We start from the raw sequence: 22,104 nt of genomic DNA on the forward strand, positions 1-22,104 counted from the left end.
CTTCACAGGATAAGTAAAATGGATCACTGCAAAATCTTAACAAGAATATTTGTCTTATTTCTAGTTAAAATGTCTCATTTTAGTAAAAAAATCTCATTACACTTAAAACAAGACTCATCACTGGAAAAAACAACAATTTTCACCTGTTTCAAGTAGATTTTCACTTAAAAAAGGTAGAAAAATCTGCCAGTGGAACAAGATTTTATTGCTTGTAATGAGAAGATAAATCTTGTCCCATTGGCAGATTTTTCCTATTTACTTCAAGTGAAAATGTACTTGAAACAGGTGAAAATGGTCAAATAAGTTATTTTTCTGCTGTTATTTTTCTGGTGATGACTCTAAATGTTGAAATAGCAGTAAAACCACATTCATTGACGAAATGGCATAAGGGATGGAAAGGGGGGATGGCAGTTTTACAGGGGGGGATGATTTGGACCGTTTTTATTTCAGGGGGGGGTGCCATCCCCCTTCATCCCCCCTCAACTCCAGTACTGCTTATTGACTGCATGTAAACGTAGTCAGACAGTGACACTTTGACTGACAGCAGTAACTAGTGTGTTCAGCCTTGAGTGTGTCTCCCGGGGGGGTCTGGGGGGCCCGGGGGGCCCCGGGTCCAGCCCGTAGCACCAGCCCCAGCAGTAACGAGCTCCGCCCGTGGTTTTCTCTCTGCGAGGAGAAGAAGAAGAAGAGCCGGAAATGACGTCACCTCCTTCTCCCGACGCATTTGGATAAACAAACAAAAGCAACACACTACATTCAGCACAGAGACCTCGGCCAGCACATTTACCCCCGGTTAAAGGCAGATATGAGCGGCAGCCAGGAGTAGCGGGGTCGGGGTTGCTGCAGCTGAGCCGGTATTAGACATGTTTACTCTAGATTTACACACATTAGCGCAGTTTTCCTGAAGGTGAGGTGTCTGAGCCGGGACGCGAGAGAACTTCAGTCTCTATTCAATTTAGCTGGATTAGAGCAGAGCACCATTGACCAGACTAGTGACATATTTGTGACCACTTCACCATGCTCCCGTCCCCTCGTGTGTCTAGTTTATCTCTCCTCCACCACTAACTCTTATTCCTGGTACCGGGATGTTCTGAGGCAGCTCGACGTGTTCCAGGCAGAGAGAGCTGGTAAAGAGTCCTCGGGTTCGGCTGGAGCGTGTCTGGGTCTCCCCCCGCCGTCGCCATGGCCTGGGCTCTCAAGCTGCCCCTCACGGACGAGGTGATCGAGTCCGGACTGGTCCAGGACTTCGACGCCAGCCTGTCCGGCATCGGCCAGGAGCTGGGGGCCGGGGCGTACAGCATGAGGTGAGGGGGCACACATCTGCACACATATCTGACTTTATACTCAGATCTGGGGCTAGGAGTGCATGTTCCAGAACCAGATATCAGCACCACTCAAGGTGACAAAACTTGCTCATAATTTCTTGAAAAGATCCATGTTTATAGCAGATATTCTGGTATGATAACCTTCCTGAGTGGCAGCTGGATCAGAGTTATCAGCTCATGAAGTTAGGCAAGGCAAGGCAAATGTATTTATATAGCACAATTCAACACAGGGTAATTCAAAGTGCTTTACATTGACATTAAAAGCGGCAAGACATAATTAGACAGTAAATAACAAATAGGTAAGAATAAGAAAAGAAGTAAAAGAATAAAAAGCACAATCTGTTAAAAATAAGGGCAGTAGAGTACAGCAGGTAAGTATTTAATTAAGGAGTACGCTTCAGTAAACAGTAATGTTTTTAGTCCTGATTTAAAGGATCTACAGTTGGAGCAGACCTCAGGTCTACAGGAAGTTTGTTCCACCGGTGAGGAGCAGAATAACTGAACGCTGCCTCACCTTGCTTGGTTCTGGTTCTTGGAACCACAACAAACCAGATCCAGATGAAGCTCAGGGGTCTGGGAGCTTCATAGGAACTAACAGATCCAGATGAAGCTCAGGGGTCTGGGAGCTTCATAGGAACTAACAGATCAAGCATGGATTTTGGTCAAAGACCATTCCGGTCTTTGTAGACCAGCAGTAAGATTTTAAACTCTGGAAGCCAGTGTAGTGATTTCATGACCGGTGTAATATGGTCCAGTTTCCTGGTGTTTGTAAGGACTCTGGCGGATCGTTCTGGATCAGCTGCAGCTGCCTGATTGATTTCTGGTTAATTCCTGTAAAGATGCCATTACAATAATTCAACCTACTGAAAATGAATGCATGAATAAGTTTTTCCATATCTTTCCATGTCTGGTACGATAACCCTTCCTGAGTGGCAGCTGGATCATAGTTATCAGCTCATGAAGTTACCCACCCCCTACAGAAAATTACATTTTAGATGTTTGTTTATAAACTAAGCTGGTTCTTTATCTCATTGTTATGTTCTTTATGTCCTGTATTTGTATGATAAAGACCAGTTTGTGACATTAACCCAGTGGCTGTTATAGTTTCATAGGAGCTTAATGATGCTCTTCTTGTTTAAGGCTCACAATGACCTGTAACAATGATATATTATGGGGTATATTAGACATTTCCTGAATCCTTATGGTCCTGTGAGTATTCCAGTTTTTCTATTTGATTCTCTGTTGTTCCTAGATAACACAGGGATAAAAGATAGTATATCATAGATGACACAGGGATAAAAAATAGTATATCATTTAGGCAAAAAATTGTGTAAAAATGTGTGTTGTTTATAGTTTAAAGAGTTACAGTGACCTCTATGTTGGTCAGAAAGATTCACATCTTAGCTTGAATGAACGCTTAAAAGGTTCCATTTAAAATGATAAGAAGACAATATTGTGAAACATTGACAGATTTCCTGTACATGAGTGTAAACCAGGATATGCACCAGCATGTAAAATGTAATTTTCTGAACTTCATGAGCTGATAACTATGATACAGCTGTCACTCAGGAAGGTTACCATACCAAAATATCATCTATAGACATGGATCTTTTCAAAAAGCATAAGTAAGTTTGGTCACCTTGAGTGGTGCTGACCAGTGAAATTTTGGGCTCTGGCCCATGGACTATATAGCAGACCTTTATTGTAAGGATTCTCCACATTGACACCTGCCTTAGGGCAGAGGTGTATAATCCAGGTGCCATAAAGTAAAAATCCTGTCCAGCATTTGTTCCAACCAAATACTAAACCAGCTCCTCTGCAGGTAGATGGTAGGTCCTTAGTGAAAATCCCTGTTCTAAATGTACAGGCTGATCCAGAAACAGCAGGGTTTTCACATTATGGCACCTGGATTAAACACCTCTGCAAAAAACAACCAATTCCCATGTTGCAAACAGCAGAAATAGCTGTAGCATTGTCTTCACATGCTTCTTCAGAGGGTTGAAACAACTGCTGGACAGGATTTTGACTTTACGGCACCTGGATTATACACCTCTGCCTTCAGACTGTATCACCTGCTTCAACTCTGACACCAGCTGAGTTTTGCACTTGATCCATAACTAAGACATTTTTAATAGCTGTTGAACTTCCTCTGTCATCTTTTCTCCTGCTCTCCTGGGGCAGGTTTAAATAATTCAGTCAAAGGGAGCTGTGAACAAATTCGTTTTAACCTTGATTTAAAGGAACTGAGGGTTTCAGCTTTCCTGTTCCTGTTTTCTGGAAGTTTGTTCTAGATCTGTGGAGCATAGAAGCTGAATGCTGCTTCTCCAAGTTTGGTTGTGGTTCTGGTTCAGAGCAGACCTGGACCAGAAGACCTGAGAGGTCTGGATGGTTGATATGGCAGTAACAAGTCCCTGGTGTATTTTGGTCCTAAACCATCCAGGGATTTATAAAGTAACAGAAGTATTTTGTAGTTGATTCTCTGAGACACAGGGAGCCAGTGTTAGGACTTCAGACCTGGAGTGAATTGGTCCACTTTGTTAGTTTTAATGAGAATCAGGCAGCAGCGTTCTGGATCAGCTGCAGCTGTCTGATTAACTTTTCAGCAGGCCTGTGAAGACACTGTTGCAGTAATCAATATGAGTGAAGATAAACGCATGGCTGAGTTTTTTAGACCCGCTGAGACGTTAGTCCTTTGATCCTGCAGATGTTCCTCCGATTAGAGATAGGACTGGTTTTGTAAGGTTGGGTTTTGTGACGAGTGTCAACAGTAGGAGAAATCCCTTCAAACTTTTAATTGGTTCATGGTAGGGCTGGGCGATATATCGAGATTTGAATATATATCGATATATTTTCAAACGCGATATGGTACGAGACAATATCGTTTATATCGATTAAAAAAAAATATATATATATATATTTGATCTATTTATTTTTTTTTTTTATGATTTTGATATAGCTTATTTTGTGACAAATTGATTTGAATGTTTTATTTGAGATTTGCACAAATGTTTTGTTATTTGCACAACTGTCAACCTCAGTGGAAAAGTCTGCCTGTTACTGTCTACATTGTATTAATTGCACAGTGTATTTTAATTTAATTGTTATGCAGGAAAGGGATATTTGTTTTATTTTATTCAAGAAGCATTTTTATTCTATATATGCAGGCAGTTTATTTTTATTTCATTTGTTTTATACATTTTGATATTGAGCAGACCTCTGTTAATAAAGGTACCTGTGTGACATTTGGCACGAGGCTTTGTATTAAAACTGACTGTTTTTTTTAAGGGTTTGCCTCAGAAAAAATGAAGCTAACAGAGAGGCTATGCTATAATGCTTTGGGGGAAACCACCAATTATGGCACAGAAAAAATATCGATATATATCGAGTATCGCCATTCAGCTAGAAAATATCGAGATATGACTTTTGGTCCATATCGCCCAGCCCTAGTTCATGGGTATGTACTGTTCTGTACTTTGAAACATTGGATGCATTGTTTTATTACTAAAGTGCATACAAAGTTAAAAACTACACAGTCTTGGAGGGAAAATTAAATGGAGAACAGACCCTGATCAAAACTCCACTGGAGCATTTGATTGACTCCATAGCAATTTGCTGCACTTCCCTTATTCATTAGCATACATTTCTGCAAACCTTTTTATTTTGATCAAAATTATTTGAAATCTGTCTAATTTCACACTAGAGGACTTTGATTAAAAGCTTCTCCCCTCTCACATCTTAACATCTCAATGTCTGAGTTTTAAGTTGCAGGTGAAAGAGATTTTCTGGGGAGCATCATTTACACAACTCTAACTTGGGCGTTAACACTATTTACATCAAGGAACGACACAATTTGAATGAGACGAGTATAAAACCATGTGATAATATCATGTGATTGATTAGTTATACTCCCAAGATGCAAATAAACCTTGAAATCGTTTGTAGAATTAAGGTCAGGGTAACGTTTTGCTGGTTCACCTACTTGGCTTTGCTGGAGATGTTCATCTTCGTGTTTGTGTCCCTCTCGGGCTCATAAAGTGCTCTGAGAAGTGCCTGTGCAGCACAAATTCCTGCGTTGAGAGGACCAATAACACATTGACTGGATACCTTGGTATTTAGTATTGTTGCCCTCATTATACTCAATGAGCTGCACAGCTGAACGACATCATAACTCTCCATTCAGTCTCAAGTTTTGCCCGGTGAAAGTTGCATAAAAGTTGCATATTAAGAGTGTTTTTTTCCCCCTGGTTTGTATTATTGGAGGGGAAAGAATGAATGTGGGTCAGAGTGAGGTGAGATGTTTTTGGCACCTAACTGACGACGTTTATGTCATGTCTTTGTTCTCCAGCGATGTGCTCGCCCTCCCCATCTTCAAACAGGAGGAGTCCAACCTGCCGTCAGAGACTGAAAACAAGATCCTTCCCTTTCAGTATGTTCTGTGTGCAGCTACCTCGCCCGCCGTTAAACTGCACGATGAAACGCTTACCTACCTCAACCAAGGTCAGTATCACAATCCACGCCACTGTGTGCGGTGCGCTGTGTTCGTACGTTTTGAAAAAACCTGGAAAAGTCATGGTATTTGAAAATGCAATTTTCAAGGTCTGGAAAAGTTTTGGAAACATAAGTTCACCCCAAAAGTTTTGGAAAAGTCATGGAATTTATTTTTCTCACTTAATGATACCATTTAGTAATAACAGCCTATAAGGTAGATTTAAAATTGATCAATAAATATTTCATATCGAAAAAGTCTTTCGCGTTCTCACGCGTGACGTGCCGAGCATTTTGCACATCATGCAAATCTTATCGAGTGACCACATTCTCCAACAGTTATTATTACAGTTATTACAGTTATATTAGAAGATTCATTACTATAAAACATATACTACATATAGTACAACATATTGCTGGTATATCAGTGTTAGTTTAAACAGATTTTTGTATAAAACCATAATTGTCATTAGATCTCCACTGTGGTGACTTTTTACATAGTTTTATTCCTATATTTCATTCATACATTGATGTTTTAGAGGTCATGTATAGTCATGGAAACTTGCTGCCAAGTCATGGAAATTTGTTGGTTAAAATGTGTATGAACCCTGTTTTCAGCTTTTGTAAACTTATCAAGATGGCACACAGTTTAAAGCCACTTAAACAAAATTCAGATGTGTTTTGTGATGTAGAAAAAGGCTAAAGGTTAATTCGTGACTTAAGCAGATAAAAAGTCTGGAGTTAATGCCTATTTAAAGTTTTCATAAATTCAGACCTTGAATTAACATGAGTCCTGAGAAATCCAATTACTTGTCACCAGCGCTTAGTGTGTGTGTGTTCACACCTGTTGTTAAAATGTGAACCCAAATGCATCTTGAATGATTGGAGCTGACCTTCCATGTCATTTTTGCTGTAAACACCAAATGTGTTGTTATTTTTAATTGTCAAGTCCACTTGCTAAAACCGAGGCAAAACAAAGGGGGGAAAAGAAGAGGAATGAGGATCAGATAGGTGGAAGTCTGGACAGAACTAGTGAACTGAACGCTGATGTTCAGAAGGAAGTTCAGTCTCTTCCTCTCCTGCACAAACACCGCTCCCATCCAGCTTCCCTGTCACACCTCACCGTGGTCATGGATCCTGGGGCTGGTCTTCAACCAAATAGGGAAATGCTGGTGCCCCCTTTGCTTCCCCCATTGTGCCTGTCTCTAACGTTAAGGTGAAGAGGACTGGAGAGGCAGCAGGCCCAGATGGGATCAGCCCCAGAGTCCTGAACGCCTGAGCAGAGCAGCTATGTGGGATTTTGCAGCACCTCGTATCTCTAACCTTTAATAACCTGACCCAGGACAAGGTTCTAGTTACATGGAAGACATCCTGTCTTATTCCAGTGCCATGGATATTTCATCCATCTGTCCTTAGACTAAATATCTGTCACCCTGTCATCACACATCATGAAAGTCCTGGAGAGGCTCTTACCATCCTAAATGAGTAAGGAAACAACCACCTTTCAGGACCCACTGCAGTTTTTAGGTTTTGTAACAGGGTTGGAGTTGAAGATGCCATCATACATCTGCTTCAACAAACCTCCGGACAAAGCAGGAATCGCAGGGATCATGTACTTTGAATTATCCAGTGCATTTTTTACTATGCAAGTTTCTTGCATAGTAAGAAACGTTTGTTGCATTCAGTGAATATCTTCTCAGTCTCTGCCCATCTCAGGAGCACGCTTAAAACAAAAAAACTTTCAGAAAAAGATACAGACAATCAGAGAAAGATACAGACACATAAGGACACATCCTTCGAAATTGAAAAAATAAAAACAGATGATAAATGGAGTCGTGAGCGGCTTCAACTCAAACCAGGAAGTTAAAACTGCCGCTGATGTTTTTAAATATGTGTTCAAATCATTTACAGTTCACTTTTCAAAAGCACATCGGATTAAAAACGTCCTCAAAAGTCGTCATTATCCCATTAAGGTGGACGTCTCTTCAATCATCTGGATTATTGATTACCTGATAAACAGACCCTAGTTTCACAACAATCTCACAAACACCTTCAGAGGTGAGGCACCTGTCTGATCAGGTGGTCAGGAGCGCCACAGGGCACTGTGCTCGCACCACTCCTCTTCACGCTGTACACCTGGGAATTCCAGTGCCAGCCCTGTCGTCTATAGAAATCCCCAGATGACTGCAGTAGTGGGGGGTATCAGTGGTGGACAGGAGGCCGAGTACAGAGAACTGCTGCACCACTTTGAGTTATAGTGTGAGAACAATAGGCTCACCTTAAATTTTATTATAATTTTAGATGAGACTATTTTAAGAGGAGCAGGAATAAGTCACACACTACTTTCATAATTTTTAGGTTTCTCATGTTTTAGTTTTCAAAATGTAATAGCACAGATTTGGTTAAGGAATCGTCTTGGTCACTCAATATCTTTCTCTGATTCGCCAGTCTTATCATGTGACTGTGACCAGAATATATAAGACAGACTTAATGAAAAAACAAGTGTAAAAAAACAATGTGGAGATTTTCCTATGCAAAGTCTGCAGCAAAGGCTATTTCCAGCTGAATTTACCCTGCTTTTACTCGTGTATCTGCCAATGGACATAAGATATGTGTTTACAGTGGCGCGTTGTTGACACAGAGTTGAAATACTCATGCAAATATAACCTCTCCCAAATGTCTGCAGTCAGTCCCAGTTATCATAACCTTGATGTTTTTGGAGTGAGAGGAAGCCATAATAGTATAGTCAGAGAAAACCCAAGCAGGCGCAGGGATAACGGGCGAAAGGCCACAAAGGAAGTCTTCAGATGAAACTGAAACAGGGAATCTTGTTGCTGATATTCAGTTAGTAAGAGTTAACCCAACTGATCCTGCACTCACTTTCATTTGCTGATAAAGAACTAAAACTGAAAGCTTTCAGAGAAAGCAAAATTGCACAAAATAACTTAACTAAAAACTAATAACTAAAAATAACTAAATAACTAATAACTAAAAAAAAAAAAATATATATATATATATATATATATATATATATATATATATATATATATATATATATATATATATATATATATATATAGTGGGTATAAAAAGTCTACACACCCCTGTTCAAATGCCAGGTTTTCGTGATGTAAAAAAATGACAGCAAGACAAATAATTTCACAACCTTTTCCACCTTTAATGTGACCTATAACCTGTACATGCAATTGAAAAACAAACTGAAACCTTTAAAGGGGAATGATATAACATAAAAAACGTAAAAGAACGAGGTTGTATAAATATGCACACCCTTAAACTAATACTTTGTTGCAGCAGCTTTGGCTTTTATTACAGCACTCAGTCTTTTTGGGTAGGAGCCTATCAGCGTGGCACATCTTGATGTGGCAATATTTGCCCCCTCGTCTTTGCAAAACCGCTCCAAATCTGACAGATTGCGAGGGCATCTCCTGTGCACAGCCCTCTTCAGATCACCCCACCGATGGTCTGGACTCTGGCTGGTTCATTCCAAAGCCTCAATCTTATTCCGGCGAAGCCATTCTGTGGTTGATTTAGATGTGTGCTTTGGGTCATTGTCTTACCGAAAGATGAAGTTCCTCTTCATCTTCAGCTTTTTGTCAGAAGGCCGAAGGTTTTGTGCCGACACTGACTGGTATTTGGAACTGTCCATAATTCCCTCCACCCTGACTAAGGCCCCAGTTCCAGCTGAAGAAAAACAGCCCCAAAGCATGATGCTGCCACCACCATGCTTCACTGTGGGTACGGTGTTCTTTTGGTGATGAGCAGTGTTATTTTAGCCCCAAATACCTTTTGGAATTATGTCCAAAAGGTTCAACATTGGTTTCATCAGACCATAACACATTTTCCCACATGCGTTTGGGAGATTTCAGATGTCTTTTTGCAAAATTAAGCCGGGTTTTGATGTTTTTCTTTATAAAATAAGGCTTCCGTCCTGCCACCCTACCCCATAGCCCAGACTTATGAAGAAGATGGGAGATGGTTGTCACGTGTACTACACAGCCAGTACTCGCCAGAAATTCATCCAGCTCCTCCAGTGTTGCTGTCGGCCTCTTGGCAGCTTCCATGGCCAGTTTTCTTCTCGTCTTATCAATTTTGGAAGGACGTCCTGTTCTTGGTAATCTCACTGTTGTGCCATATTTTCTCCACTTGATGATGATGACGGTCTTCACTGTGTTCCATGGTATATTTAATTCCTGGGAAGTTCTTTTGTAGCCTTCACCTGACTCATATCTTTGAATAATGAGATCCCTCTGATGCTTTGGAAGCTGTCTGCAGACCATGGCTGGGACTGGAAGATGGGGCTACAAAAATATGATGAAAAGCCTCCTAGAACAGCTGAACTTTATTTGGAGTTGATCAGAAGCACTTTATTTGGTGACACGTGTGTGCTGGCTCCAATTTAACATGAGTTTGAATGTAATTGGTTAAATTTGAACACAAGGGTGTACACACTTATGCAACCACATTATATCAGTTGTTTATTTTTACTTTACCTCCCTGAAAGGTTTCAGTTTGTTTTTCAATTGCATGTATAGTTTATAGGTCACATTAAAGGTGGAAAACGTGGTGAAATTATTTGTCCAGAATTTGTCACGAAAACCTGGCATTTGAACAGAGATGTGTAGATTTTTTATATCCACTATATATATATATATATATATATATATATATATATATATATAGTGGATATAAAATATATATATATAATTTTGGACCTCCTGATTACTTGTAGTTTGTTGCAATATTAGATACTTGGTTTTTATACTCATGGGTTGATAACATGCTCTTATTCCATTGTATCAAAGGTGTGCATGTGATTTAGCAATACTGTAGAGTGTATATACATCATATACATTTGTATATCTGCGCTGCTGTTATGGTATTGAGACTTTTTTTTTTTTGATAAACTTGTGTCATTGCAGGACAATCCTATGAAATTAGAATGCTTGACGATCGGAAGATTGGGGAACTTCCTGAAATCACTGGTAAATTGGTGAAGGTAAATATTTGGTTAGCAAAACGCTTGCACAATTCAGGGGATGCAAAAATGAATAAAATGCCTCCATCTTCATATTGTTTGTAAAACAAAAAAAAAACTGTATCTCTATTGATTTCAGAGTATTATCCGTGTGGTGTTTCATGACCGGCGGCTTCAGTACACGGAGCACCAGCAGCTGGAGGGCTGGCGCTGGAACCGGCCCGGGGATCGCATCCTGGATCTAGGTGACAATGTTGCACCAGCAAGTCGTTTTTACATTAAAGTTCATGACTTGTACCTGAATGATTAATTGGTAAACATGTGGATATCAAAAAGAATGTGGTGTACATTTAAAGCTCTTTTTTTTTTTAATGATTAATTTAATATTGATCTGCTGCAGATATCCCCATGTCAGTGGGCATCATCGACCCCAGGGCAAACCCCACTCAGCTCAACACTGTGGAGTTCCTATGGGATCCGCTGAAGAGAACCTCTGTTTTTATCCAGGTAACATCATTTTTCAACACTTTTTGTTTTTTAAAAAGCATTATAATCTCTGCAAAATTATTTCTGTTCATGAAAGGGAGTGAAATGCTCAAACCCCAACGCCCCCCCCCCCCCCCCAAAAAAAAAACATCAACATTTTGGAGCAGTGTGGTATTATGGAGATGGAGCATTCTGTGGTCACAGTGGAAGGAGGCTGAAATAAGAGCTCTCCATTGGTTTTGTTTCGTATCTCCCTTGGTTACCAGTCAAACCTTTGCCAACTTGCTCAAAAGTAAGATCCTGATTGAAAGTTATGATTGCTGAATGTGATAAAAGTGGATATAAGCACAAAAAAAAAAGTACAATAATAGCAGGAAGACTGGGAAAATGATGGGAGCCTGACACTCAGCATGTCTGTGTGCAGAAAGTATTTTATCATTAGTATTTAAAAGAAAAAACACATCTTCATATAGATTTTAAGCATGATGGGTGGTTTGCAACCACTTAGCAAACATTGGCTTTTTAGCAGCCAACTTAACCCATTGTGTTCTTATGTTTTAACCGCAAAAGGGTTTTAGAAAGTTAGATGTTTTGATTTTGGGAAGGATGGTTTCTTGCTAAAGTCTATGTGGCTTTTAAAGTGGGATTCACCACAGTCTCAATCTAACATTCTTGAAATTTAAATCTAACATGTTATTTGGTCATACTAGGCCTCATTAAAGAAACATGCGCAGAACAAATTTGTGTGTAAAGTGTTTACAGAGTAAAATTGTTGCGTTTTTTTAATTTTCATGAAAATTGTAATAGTTATGTAAATGTTTTTGCATATGAACTAATCCAGTCCAGCCTCAGACCACATTTAGAGTTAGTGTAAATGAGGAGTGCACATATTGGTTGTTATTTTCAGACTTTACAAAGTTCATGTTTTATACAATATGCAGACACCTTGTAAAACATGTTTTATTTAAACATATGAATAAATGTAAAACACACGTTAATCTTGATGAGGAATTTAGCATATTTACGCTTCACATTATGTTCCTGACGATGTCACTGGTTGGATTAAATCAGTTTAATATACTGTCTGGGTTCAAGAGCAGTGGCTGAAGGATCACATGCCAGCAGAAACGGGAATTGCTTCCACTTTACAAAAAAAGTGTAAATAAGTAGAGCTTTTGAAAGTTACTTTTGTCAGCAGATTGATTTATTGGAGCCAGGAAACTTTAAATTGATTCTATATCTAACCATCATGTCTTAAAATGTCTCTTCATCAATACACCACATGGCTGCCACAATACATAGCGATATAATATAATAATACAACAGATTTGCAAAGCTCTGTTGAATGACTGGTTTAATTGAAGTCCTAATTCTTTTTTAGGTTCACTGCATCAGCACAGAGTTCACCATGCGCAAGCACGGAGGAGAGAAGGGCGTCCCTTTCCGCGTCCAGATCGACACGTTTAAAGAGAACGAGAGCGGCGAGTACACGGAGCATCTCCACTCCGCCTCATGCCAAGTCAAAGTCTTCAAGGTCAGAGCAAATGAACGGAGCCAAGAAAGAAAACGTTGCAAATTATGGCGCTTTATTTCATGTAGCTCATTGCTGATATGCCGTTTTGATAGGTGCAGATGCCTTTTTTAATTAAAAAGTTTTAAAAGTGTAAATGTTTTCAGTATATTGCATCATAAAACCTTAAGCTACTGCTCATTTCCTGTTCCCGTAGGTGTGTGTTTTTTAAATGTATTTATTTATTTATTTTATCGCCAGTGTTGTTCATGATCCCCACCTTTGTTTCCTTCCTGTGACCCATTTCAGCCCAAAGGTGCGGACAGAAAACAGAAGACGGACCGGGAGAAGATGGAGAAGAGGGCGCCGCAGGAGAAGGAGAAGTACCAGCCATCCTATGAAACCACAATCCTCACCGAGGTATTTAAGCACAATAGAAAAGCATTTAAAATGTTAAGCTGTGACTTAGATCAAAATAAAAGCACCACATATGAATTTACAGAACCACCAAAGATTAAACTATTACCTCCAAACAGGACATGTAAAAAAGGCAAAACAACTATGCAGTTTGCATAAATAACAAGCTTTATGACAATTGCACTTAAAACTATTAAAATTGTACCTATCCAGGATTGATAAACATTGATATTCTCTTGATAAATCTATTTATTGGTAACATTACCAAAAATATAAAATGTAACATCACCACAATTCCTCACAGATCTGGTTAATTTTCTCAGATTACTTTCTTTCTCCAACCAAGAATCTAAAGCTCCATGGAAATAAATAGTGAAGCTGTGACCAGATGGTGATTAATCAGTTTTTAAAACAGTTAAGTATTGCTTTTCGGGTTAAAATTTTTAATCAGCTTGTCCACAGACATATTTTAGCACCAGGAAAAGACCAAAATAATGCAACAACAGACAGACTGAGATGTAAGGTGCATAAAGAAAGACTGTATGTCTCGTCAGTAGAAATGTATGTGGGGTCTTTAGATCCTCTTGTAACAGAAATGCTGGTGTGTTGCAGTGCTCTCCTTGGCCTGAGGTCACATACGTCAGCAACTCTCCATCTCCTGCCTTCAATAACACACACAATAACTTCCCGGTTGCTGAAGGGTATGAGTGTTTCAGCATTTCTGTCAATACTTCATGAATAATGCTGCTTGTATTTAGTGTACAGTCAGATCTACACAGCTGTGCTTAAATTGTGGGGAAAACAAGTGGTGCTGAGATTTCTTGCTAATGTGGATTTGATCATCTTTTGTATTCTACATTTTCCCATTTTCTAGGAATGGATCCCCAACCCATCAGCCGGAGCCCGTTGTTCCGGTGGCAGATGTAAGTTAGTGATTATTTTGGGGGTTCGGTTCACCGTTTGCCTCTCTCCTGCCTCTCTGAGCTGCTGCTTGTTAAAAACCCAAATGCAGAACTGACATGTGGGCGTTAAACCTCTGCAGACCAGTAGAATCTCCCATAAATGCGGAGTGAAACCTGGCTGAAGGTGCCACTCACCGGGTTTGGGATTTACTAAAAAGAAAAGAGTATGTTGAGAATTAAGTAAAAAATGAGGTCTAGATGATTGGCACTGGGAGCAGCTTATTCAGAACAGGTTTAATAATTCATGCTTTATAGATGTGGCTTTTTGAGCAGCTGGCTACCTGGTTTTTAAAATCCCTCTTAATTAAACAAATTCATGTTCCGTTTGATGGGGATATTCTGTTTGGCGTTTACATGACCAAATATTCAGGTTTTAAAAGGAGTAACCCAGGGGTCATATTGGGGTTTTTAAAAACCGGAATATGAGCAAATTCGGGTTATTCAAAGGGGTTATTGGTGTTTACATGGCCGTGCAAATTCGGGTCATTGCTAATATTCGGGTTTTAAAAGGGTTATTGATGCATGGAAACACAGTCACTGCATATAGTTACTTTAAGAAGTGTTGTGTGTGTGTATATACATATACACATAATGTATATACACACACACACATGTATATAAAATATATGTGTGTGTTTTTTTTTCTTTTGTTTAAGATTCTCAAGTAGATTTATACATACATTTCTATCCAAAGGTTGTTCTGTTAACCATTTAAAGCCTGACATATAAAGTAATACTCATTTTTTTTTGACGGTTTTATTAAGAAAGTTCCTGGTTGGACTCCTGGCAGGAGTCTGTCTGTGTGGAGTTTGCATGTGGTACTCTGGTTGGCTCCCGCTGTCCAAAAACCTGTTTGTTAGATTGTTTGGCAGCTGTAAGTTGCCCGTAGGTGTGTATGTGAGTGTGAACGGTTGTCTGTCTCCGTACCTGCAGGGTTGCTGCAGAAAGGTGACCCCTCTGCAAGAGGGATTTAAACCCAATGGTTGATGATGATTATGTATTGAAATCAAAAACAGTTTCTAAATAATATTTTTTGTGTCATTATGATTACACTGGGCCATTTTATTTATTTATCTTATATTTTATTTTTTATGATGAAGAGGTATCAAATGTAATACATCCAGCATTAAATTACTTCCCCCTTGAGTTAAAAAAGAAAAATTGTATTGAAAGAAATCGGAAATGCTTGTTTATCCATTTATTTATTGTTTTCACGTTCCTTTTAATTTTCAAATGAGCTTTTCAAACTTTACATTTGACAGATATGATGTAGTATGCAAGCCGACTGAAGTATTTGGACATATAACTGTTTTTAAAGCAGACTGATAGTCTACTATGTTGCTGTGTCCTACTACTACTACTACTACTGCTACTACTACTACTACTACTACTACTACTACTGCTATCACTACTGGTACTTCTACTGCTGCTGCTGCTGCTGCTACTACTACTACTACTACTACTACTACTACTACTACTGCTACTACTACTACTACCACTACTACTACTACTACTGCTACTACTACTACTACTACTACTACTATCACTTCTACTACTACTACTATCACTACTATCACTTCTACTACTACTACTACTATCACTACTACTATCACTACTACTATCACCACAACTGCTACTAATGCTGCTACTACTACTACTACTACTACTACTGTCATTCAGCAGATGCTTTTATCCCAAACGACTTACATCTTATAGAACAACACAAGCAATAAATCACATACTGTAGGTGTCCTGTTGATTCATATTGTGCCTTTTATCTTTTTTCCTCTTTTTTCCCCCCTCAGAACTTGTTAGCGACAGCGACGCCGCAGGACGCGCAGCAGTGGCTGCACAGGAACCGCTTCTCCCCCTTCTGTCGCCTCTTCACCAACTTCTCAGGTAAAATACAGCAGCTGCCAGTGCAGCTCTCCTTTATTCACTATCATCCTGTGCCTCGTTAAACTGCTCCATTAAAGCCACTAGACACGGATTTTAATTCTGTTTTAAGATGAGGAAAAATGAAGACGGTGAGCGGGTCTAGAAAAGACATTATTTATCAGATAATAAATCAGATAAAGGGGATATAAGGGGTGTGCACTAACATCACAGAGCTGCTCTCTGCTCCAGGTTTTTTTGGGGTGAGGCGTATACTGGACACTCTATTGCTCACTTGGCCTATTTTTTATTTGTTATTTTCTTGCACCAGGGGCAGACCTGTTGAAGCTAACCAGAGAGGATGTTATTCAGATATGTGGGCCAGCTGATGGTATAAGACTTTTTAATGCACTAAAGGGACGGTGGGTTGCATTCAGTTAAATTCGATTTTTGGAATTTCAAATTCACTTTGTCATCCAAAAAGGATTTTTCTTTTTCTTTTAATTTCCCAGGAATCTTTGTTTGTGACTTGTTTCTCTGGCTGCAGGGTGGTTCGTCCGAGGCTGACCATATACGTTTGCCAGGAATCTCAGCAGTCTCGGGAACAACAACCAAAGCACGAAAATGGAGAGGGTGCTGCCAACACTTTCTTCGGTGAGGACATGTCCACGCAGGTTTTCACAGACGGCTTAAATACATCTCCTAAAAATACACTGCTAATGAATCACAGAGCCAGAAATATCAGGAAGAATATCAAAAGTACTCACAGTAATATAACAATGTAAAAGCAGTCATGCTCATTAGATGAAACAAAATAGGAGATTCTGCATCTATGTATTTTGGGAGGACTCTGCTCGTAAGCAGCAGGTTTTGTGCAACACTGTAGTCACGCACAAAGAAACTTCCATTTTTTTTACTCAGTTTACTTCAGTTTTGCTACCTCTGGTTTTTAAGCTTAGTTTCACAGTTTTAGAGGGGGGGTTATTGGCTGTCATTCAAACAGGATGGTTTGCATGACGGGTATTTTGAAAGCTGGCGTAGCTTATTTACTCCAACACCAAATGCAGATAGATTTTCCCTTTTATGGGAAATGTCAGAAAGCTCTTTGCCTCATTCAGGCTTGAGCTGATCACTCTATTAGTCATTTTTAAAACATTGCTTCACATTTTGTCCTGGTCTTTTATTCATGAGTGTAATTAATATATTATACAATTATTATAATAATATAATTTAATGGCCAAATACATGTAATTTATGTGATTAATTATTTCATCCTGCAGTTTCATTCATTATTTTGTCCAGTAATCTCCACCTACCAGTATCACCTGATGGAGTTTAATAGCTCATCTTAGACACTGGTGATCATGTAAATCCCGTCATCTTTCCTTCAGCATGAGTTTATTAAGGAACCAGCAGAGACTTTTTCAATTCACTCTCCCAGGACTAGAAATATCCCACCAACCTGTCAATCACTTGTTCTCCCCATCTCTCCAGTCCTTTGTAAAGATAAGAAGCTGCTGTTTGTTGCACATAACATCAGTGATGCGCAGGCGGACCGCGCTCCCCTGTGGTGACGAGTCTGACACAAATATGCATGATGATATTCGGGTCGAGCCGGTTAGAGTAATTATAGCACTTTGAAAATGAATATTTAAACACTATTTTATAGTATATAGAAAGAAAATGCTCTAAAAGTCATAAATACTAAGACATCCTTAGCTCATTGACGCCAAGATGAAGCACAAGCGACACAAAGCAGGTGATGGAAAGTTGAAGACTGGGGAATTGAAAACAAAAAGATACACAGATAGAAAAGGTAAAGTCTGGGAAAAATCTGAGGAAAAAGTCAATCAAGATCAAAAATTGTTGGTCTGATGGATCATCAATGTTTGAACGTTTAGGTTAAGACAGACCATGATTATTCCCAGAGCAGGGAAGCGCTTCTCTTATTTTAATATCAAGTGCCAGTAGCAGCAACAGTATGTTTCAGATATATCCAAGAATTGGTAACAGAAAGCCCTTTTTAAGTCTGGGCAATAAGTTATAGCCGTATGATGATGCTGGTGCGAGACGTAATGTCTTGCTTATGCCGGAAAACTCAGACGGACATAGACTATACCTAATGATTTACATTTCTATATCAACGCTTGTGTTTGCTGTTCATATAACCTTAAGGCGATGATAAATCACTGGCCTAGCTTTTATTTATTTTACTTTTGGAAGAAAAAAAACTATGGGTCGCGTCGCAGGTTGCGTATTATATTATGTCTATCAAAATTTGTAGTTCCAGTTGGTGTCGGGCTGAAAACGTCGGGGAATCGCGTTTCGTTAATCTAAACCTAGCCGCGCATCACTGATATTCCTGTAATAATTCTTTCTCTCAGACAGTTTTCTCCAGATCATGCTTGTATCTGTGATAGCACCTGCCATTTTGATTGCTCCTGTTTTCCCCTGCAGTATATCATGCCATCTACCTGGAGGAGCTCACAGCGGTGGAGCTGACGGAGAAGCTCGCCCAGCTCTTCAGCATCTCCCCGCGACAGATCCATCAGATCTTTAAACAGGGTCCCACTGGCATCCATGTGCTGGTTAGTGACGAGGTAAGGTCATCTCTCTTCATATTCATTTACTAAAGCTTTCACTTTGAAATCGTAGTCTCACTGTGACTACATTTACATGCAGTCAAAATTCCGGTTACGGTCAATATTCCGGTTACTGAAACATTCGGAATATTCCGTTTCCATGCGTGATCAAACGGGGTTATCCCTGTATACATGGTAATTAATCATTTGGGATATCTGGATCAAACCAGCGACACATGGAGAACGTCATGACGCAATTTCCGTAATTTCCGCTTCTTCTTCCTGTATCCAAATCCACAACAATAACAGCAGCACGGCAGATAATGAACAGCCCAGTAGAAGTCATTTTGTTTCTCTGTCCTGTAGTTCGCTTTTTTCAGCGTCTTCCAGCGGAGCTTGATCTGGTGTGACGTTCGTACAAATGCTGCTTCGCGCAACTTTTCGCTCAGCTTTTTGTAAATCTCACTATCCCGGTACTTTCTACCGTCTACAAATGTCAAAATCTTCATATCTTTCATTACATTTATGAAGTGATTAGTCTCCTCCTGGTCTTGTGTTTCTCCGTGTTTATAAGAACTTCCTGGACTCAAAAGACCAAGATTCTTTGCGAAAAGAACATGCGCAGAAAACAGATTCATGTTCCTTTTGATGGGGATATCCCGTTACCCTGCGTTCACACTGAAAGCGTCCAAAATCTCCCGACGCCAGCATCTCGCTGTTTGGAGCGTTCACACTGAAAGCTTCATGTACTGTCGACGCCTGCAGTGGGCGGGGCTAAATCTGCAGTGGGCGGGGCTAAATCTACAGTGGGCGGGGCTTGAAGCTGCTCTGCAGAACTGTAGGGAACAGTGGGAACAGCCTACTCATATAGCGTACACATCTTCAGTTTCCTATTTCACCATAGATCCTACTTTGGGACGCCTTCTTTATAGTTTAGCGTTATTTCCGCGTAGATAAGAGTGAGTTTGATGCTCCTTAACAAGTTTGGTCCTGGATCAACATCAACCATCAGAGCCCTTGCTCCCGGTGAACCATAAATCCGCCTAGGCTGATTTATGGTTCCGCGTCACACCAACGCAGAACCGACGGCGTAGGGTACGCGGCGACGCACACCGTACCGCGACCCTACGCCGTCGGCTACGCCGTCGATTTAACGCGGAACCATAATTCAGGCGAAGCTGCAGTCTCTGCGCTGATCCTGACACACCGGGTCGGAGCGGATTTGGTCATGATGTTTAACCTGTGTTTTGTGATTAATAAGCACGGGTTTTAATTATTTTGCATTGGATCAATGTAGCAAATAAAATAGTTCGGGCCATCCAGCTCCTCAACCATCAGTTACGTGTTTCACGTGATCAGTTCAGGTAAAAACGGCAGTCAAATCAGCAAAAATGTCAGTTTGCTGGATGAAATATATTAATTCCTGATAAAATAAGTTTGTTAGTGCACAGCTCTGCTCATGTACGCATGTGAATGAGTGTACATTTGTGTGTACATGAAAATACAATCTGCATTGAGGCTTCTTGCTTCGGGAATCCCGGTGTGTGATTGGACGCTGCCTCGGCGTCGCCGCTGCTCATTTGCATAAAGTTCACATTTTTCAACTTCGAATTAACGCGCTGCTCCGGCCGCTCCCGCTGCTTCTGGACGCGCGTTTTCATAGACAATGAATGGCAGCCGGCTGCCTATGACGCCCGTGACGCTTTCAGTGTGAACGCAGGGTTAGGCGTTTACATGACCAAATATTCGGGTTAGAAAAGGAGTAACCCAGGGGTCATTTTCGGGTTTTTAACCTGAAAACCTGTATATGAGCAAATTCCGGTTATTCAAAAGGGTTATTGGTGTTTACATGGCCGTGCGCAACCGGGTTATTGCTAATATTCCTGTTAGAAAAGTGTTATTGACTGCATAGAAACGTAGTCTGTGGTTTTCTCCTGTGTTAAATATCCCATCTTTTGCCAACAGATGATTCAGAACTTTCAAGATGAAGTATGTTTTGTTTTGGACACTATGAAAGGTATTTAAGTGTATAAACAAAGTCTGATTAATTTTCTACTTCAGTCTTGTTTGATGACGCACGTTAACATCAGCTCCTGCTGCTTCTTTTATTTTCTCTCCAGACGACACGAGTGACGGCTACCACATCATCTTGAAGTGAATACTGGGCTGAAAAATAGCCTTGTTTTGATCTCTTAATTGCACCTGTGGCCGTCAGCCCCTCTTCGTAGTCCTTGCTTTTTTGGAATATATGAAGAAGCCCCGAGAAAAAGCATGTGAGGCAGCTAGGAAGAACATGCGACTGAGGCCCCCGGCCCTCTCCTTACTATACCTTATTGTCTTACTTCAAGGGAGCGACTCTGATACAAGAGTGATGCAACGGTCTCCTCCTTACCCTGCCATTATACACTATTAATGGTTGCAGTTTCTTACGCTGCTTGTGTGTCGAGAAAATGTCACTGGCACTGTGGCTGCTGTTGTTATTTATCAGCTGAGCATCTGGTATGCCAAGCTCCGTGCTGTAGAACCAACCCTTTGTCTCTTCAGAAACCAACAACCAAAAAAAAATCAAAGGAAAAAGAAAAAGACTCGTACTGACAGCAGTTTTACGTTCAGTCTGCAATTCAGCATGATTTCTCTTCTTCGTGTTAGTTTCCCTTACAATTCTAGGCCAGTCATTAAACCCCAGTCAACAAAATAGGTAAAAAAAAGATTAGTCTGAAAAAAAGAACCAGGACAGTAAGGGAAACTGTTCTAAATGTCCTGCATAAAACCTGTTATTCCTTTGAGAAATAAACGTGTTTGTTACTTTTGGGAGAAAAAAAAACAAAAAAGATTTGATCGGAAATTCAAACATTGTTAGAATCTTATCGTTTGTGTAAACGGCTACTGGCATGTGATAATTTTTGTATACGTCTATCTTTAAAGGTGACAAACACCGTCTACGTTATTTCACTGTGGCATCACCAGCAAACTGTCTTCTTGTGTTTACTTCCCCTGTAAGCTTATTTAGCTGGCCGGCATTTGTGTGTTTATTTGCCATTTCCTAATGTTGTTTTTAAGTAGATCATTGTCTGTTTTATGGTGTTTTCATTATGAATCATATTTGACGGTATTTTTTAAATAACCTTTTTAACATACTTTCATTTTATTTTACCATTCTCTCTCTGGATGTTGACAATTCCGAATGTTAATAAATCTAATGGGCTGTTGGGCACGGTAGAGCTGCGCATAAAACGCTCTGCGTGGTTTATCTTGAACCCTATGAACGTTAAATTGATGGCTGGATATTTTCCGTCTTTGCCCGGTATCAGCAGCATTATTAAATTTACTGACCCACTTGCTGACTTGCCATGTTGTTTTCTGTTCCTTTATAGTCATAATGAAATAACAGTATTTTTTTTTTTTTAACAATGTCCTAATGTATCCAAGCTTCTCAAAAGATGGAGTCAAATGCTAGTATAATTTA

General features: G+C 39.9%; 1 protein-coding gene across 1 annotated transcript; it reads left to right on the top strand.

Moving 5' to 3' along the window:
• Positions 1-728: 728 nt before the first annotated feature.
• tfcp2 (transcription factor CP2) lies at positions 729-21,997 on the top strand. Its single transcript, XM_061735340.1, has 15 exons — positions 729-1,304; positions 5,671-5,822; positions 10,751-10,827; positions 10,946-11,051; positions 11,207-11,313; positions 12,674-12,826; positions 13,112-13,222; positions 13,832-13,920; positions 14,094-14,142; positions 15,987-16,080; positions 16,388-16,478; positions 16,604-16,710; positions 18,514-18,656; positions 20,604-20,655; positions 20,759-21,997. Exons 1-15 carry the CDS (start codon positions 1,183-1,185, stop codon positions 20,794-20,796), a joined length of 1,491 nt encoding a protein of 496 aa, XP_061591324.1. The 5' UTR covers positions 729-1,182; the 3' UTR covers positions 20,797-21,997.
• The last annotated feature ends 107 nt before the right edge of the window (positions 21,998-22,104 follow it).

The sequence above is a fragment of the Cololabis saira genome, chromosome 12 (genome assembly GCF_033807715.1).
Source record: "Cololabis saira isolate AMF1-May2022 chromosome 12, fColSai1.1, whole genome shotgun sequence".
Lineage (NCBI taxonomy): Eukaryota > Metazoa > Chordata > Actinopteri > Beloniformes > Belonidae > Cololabis > Cololabis saira.

Coding starts and splice junctions, on each gene's coding strand:
- tfcp2 (XM_061735340.1), top strand. CDS start 1,183: ATGGCCTGGGCTCTCAAGCTGCCCCTCACGGACGAGGTGATCGAGTCC. Junction 13,223..13,831: donor AAACCACAATCCTCACCGAG/GTATTTAAGCAC, acceptor GGTGTGTTGCAG/TGCTCTCCTTGGCCTGAGGT. Junction 13,921..14,093: donor AACTTCCCGGTTGCTGAAGG/GTATGAGTGTTT, acceptor CCCATTTTCTAG/GAATGGATCCCCAACCCATC.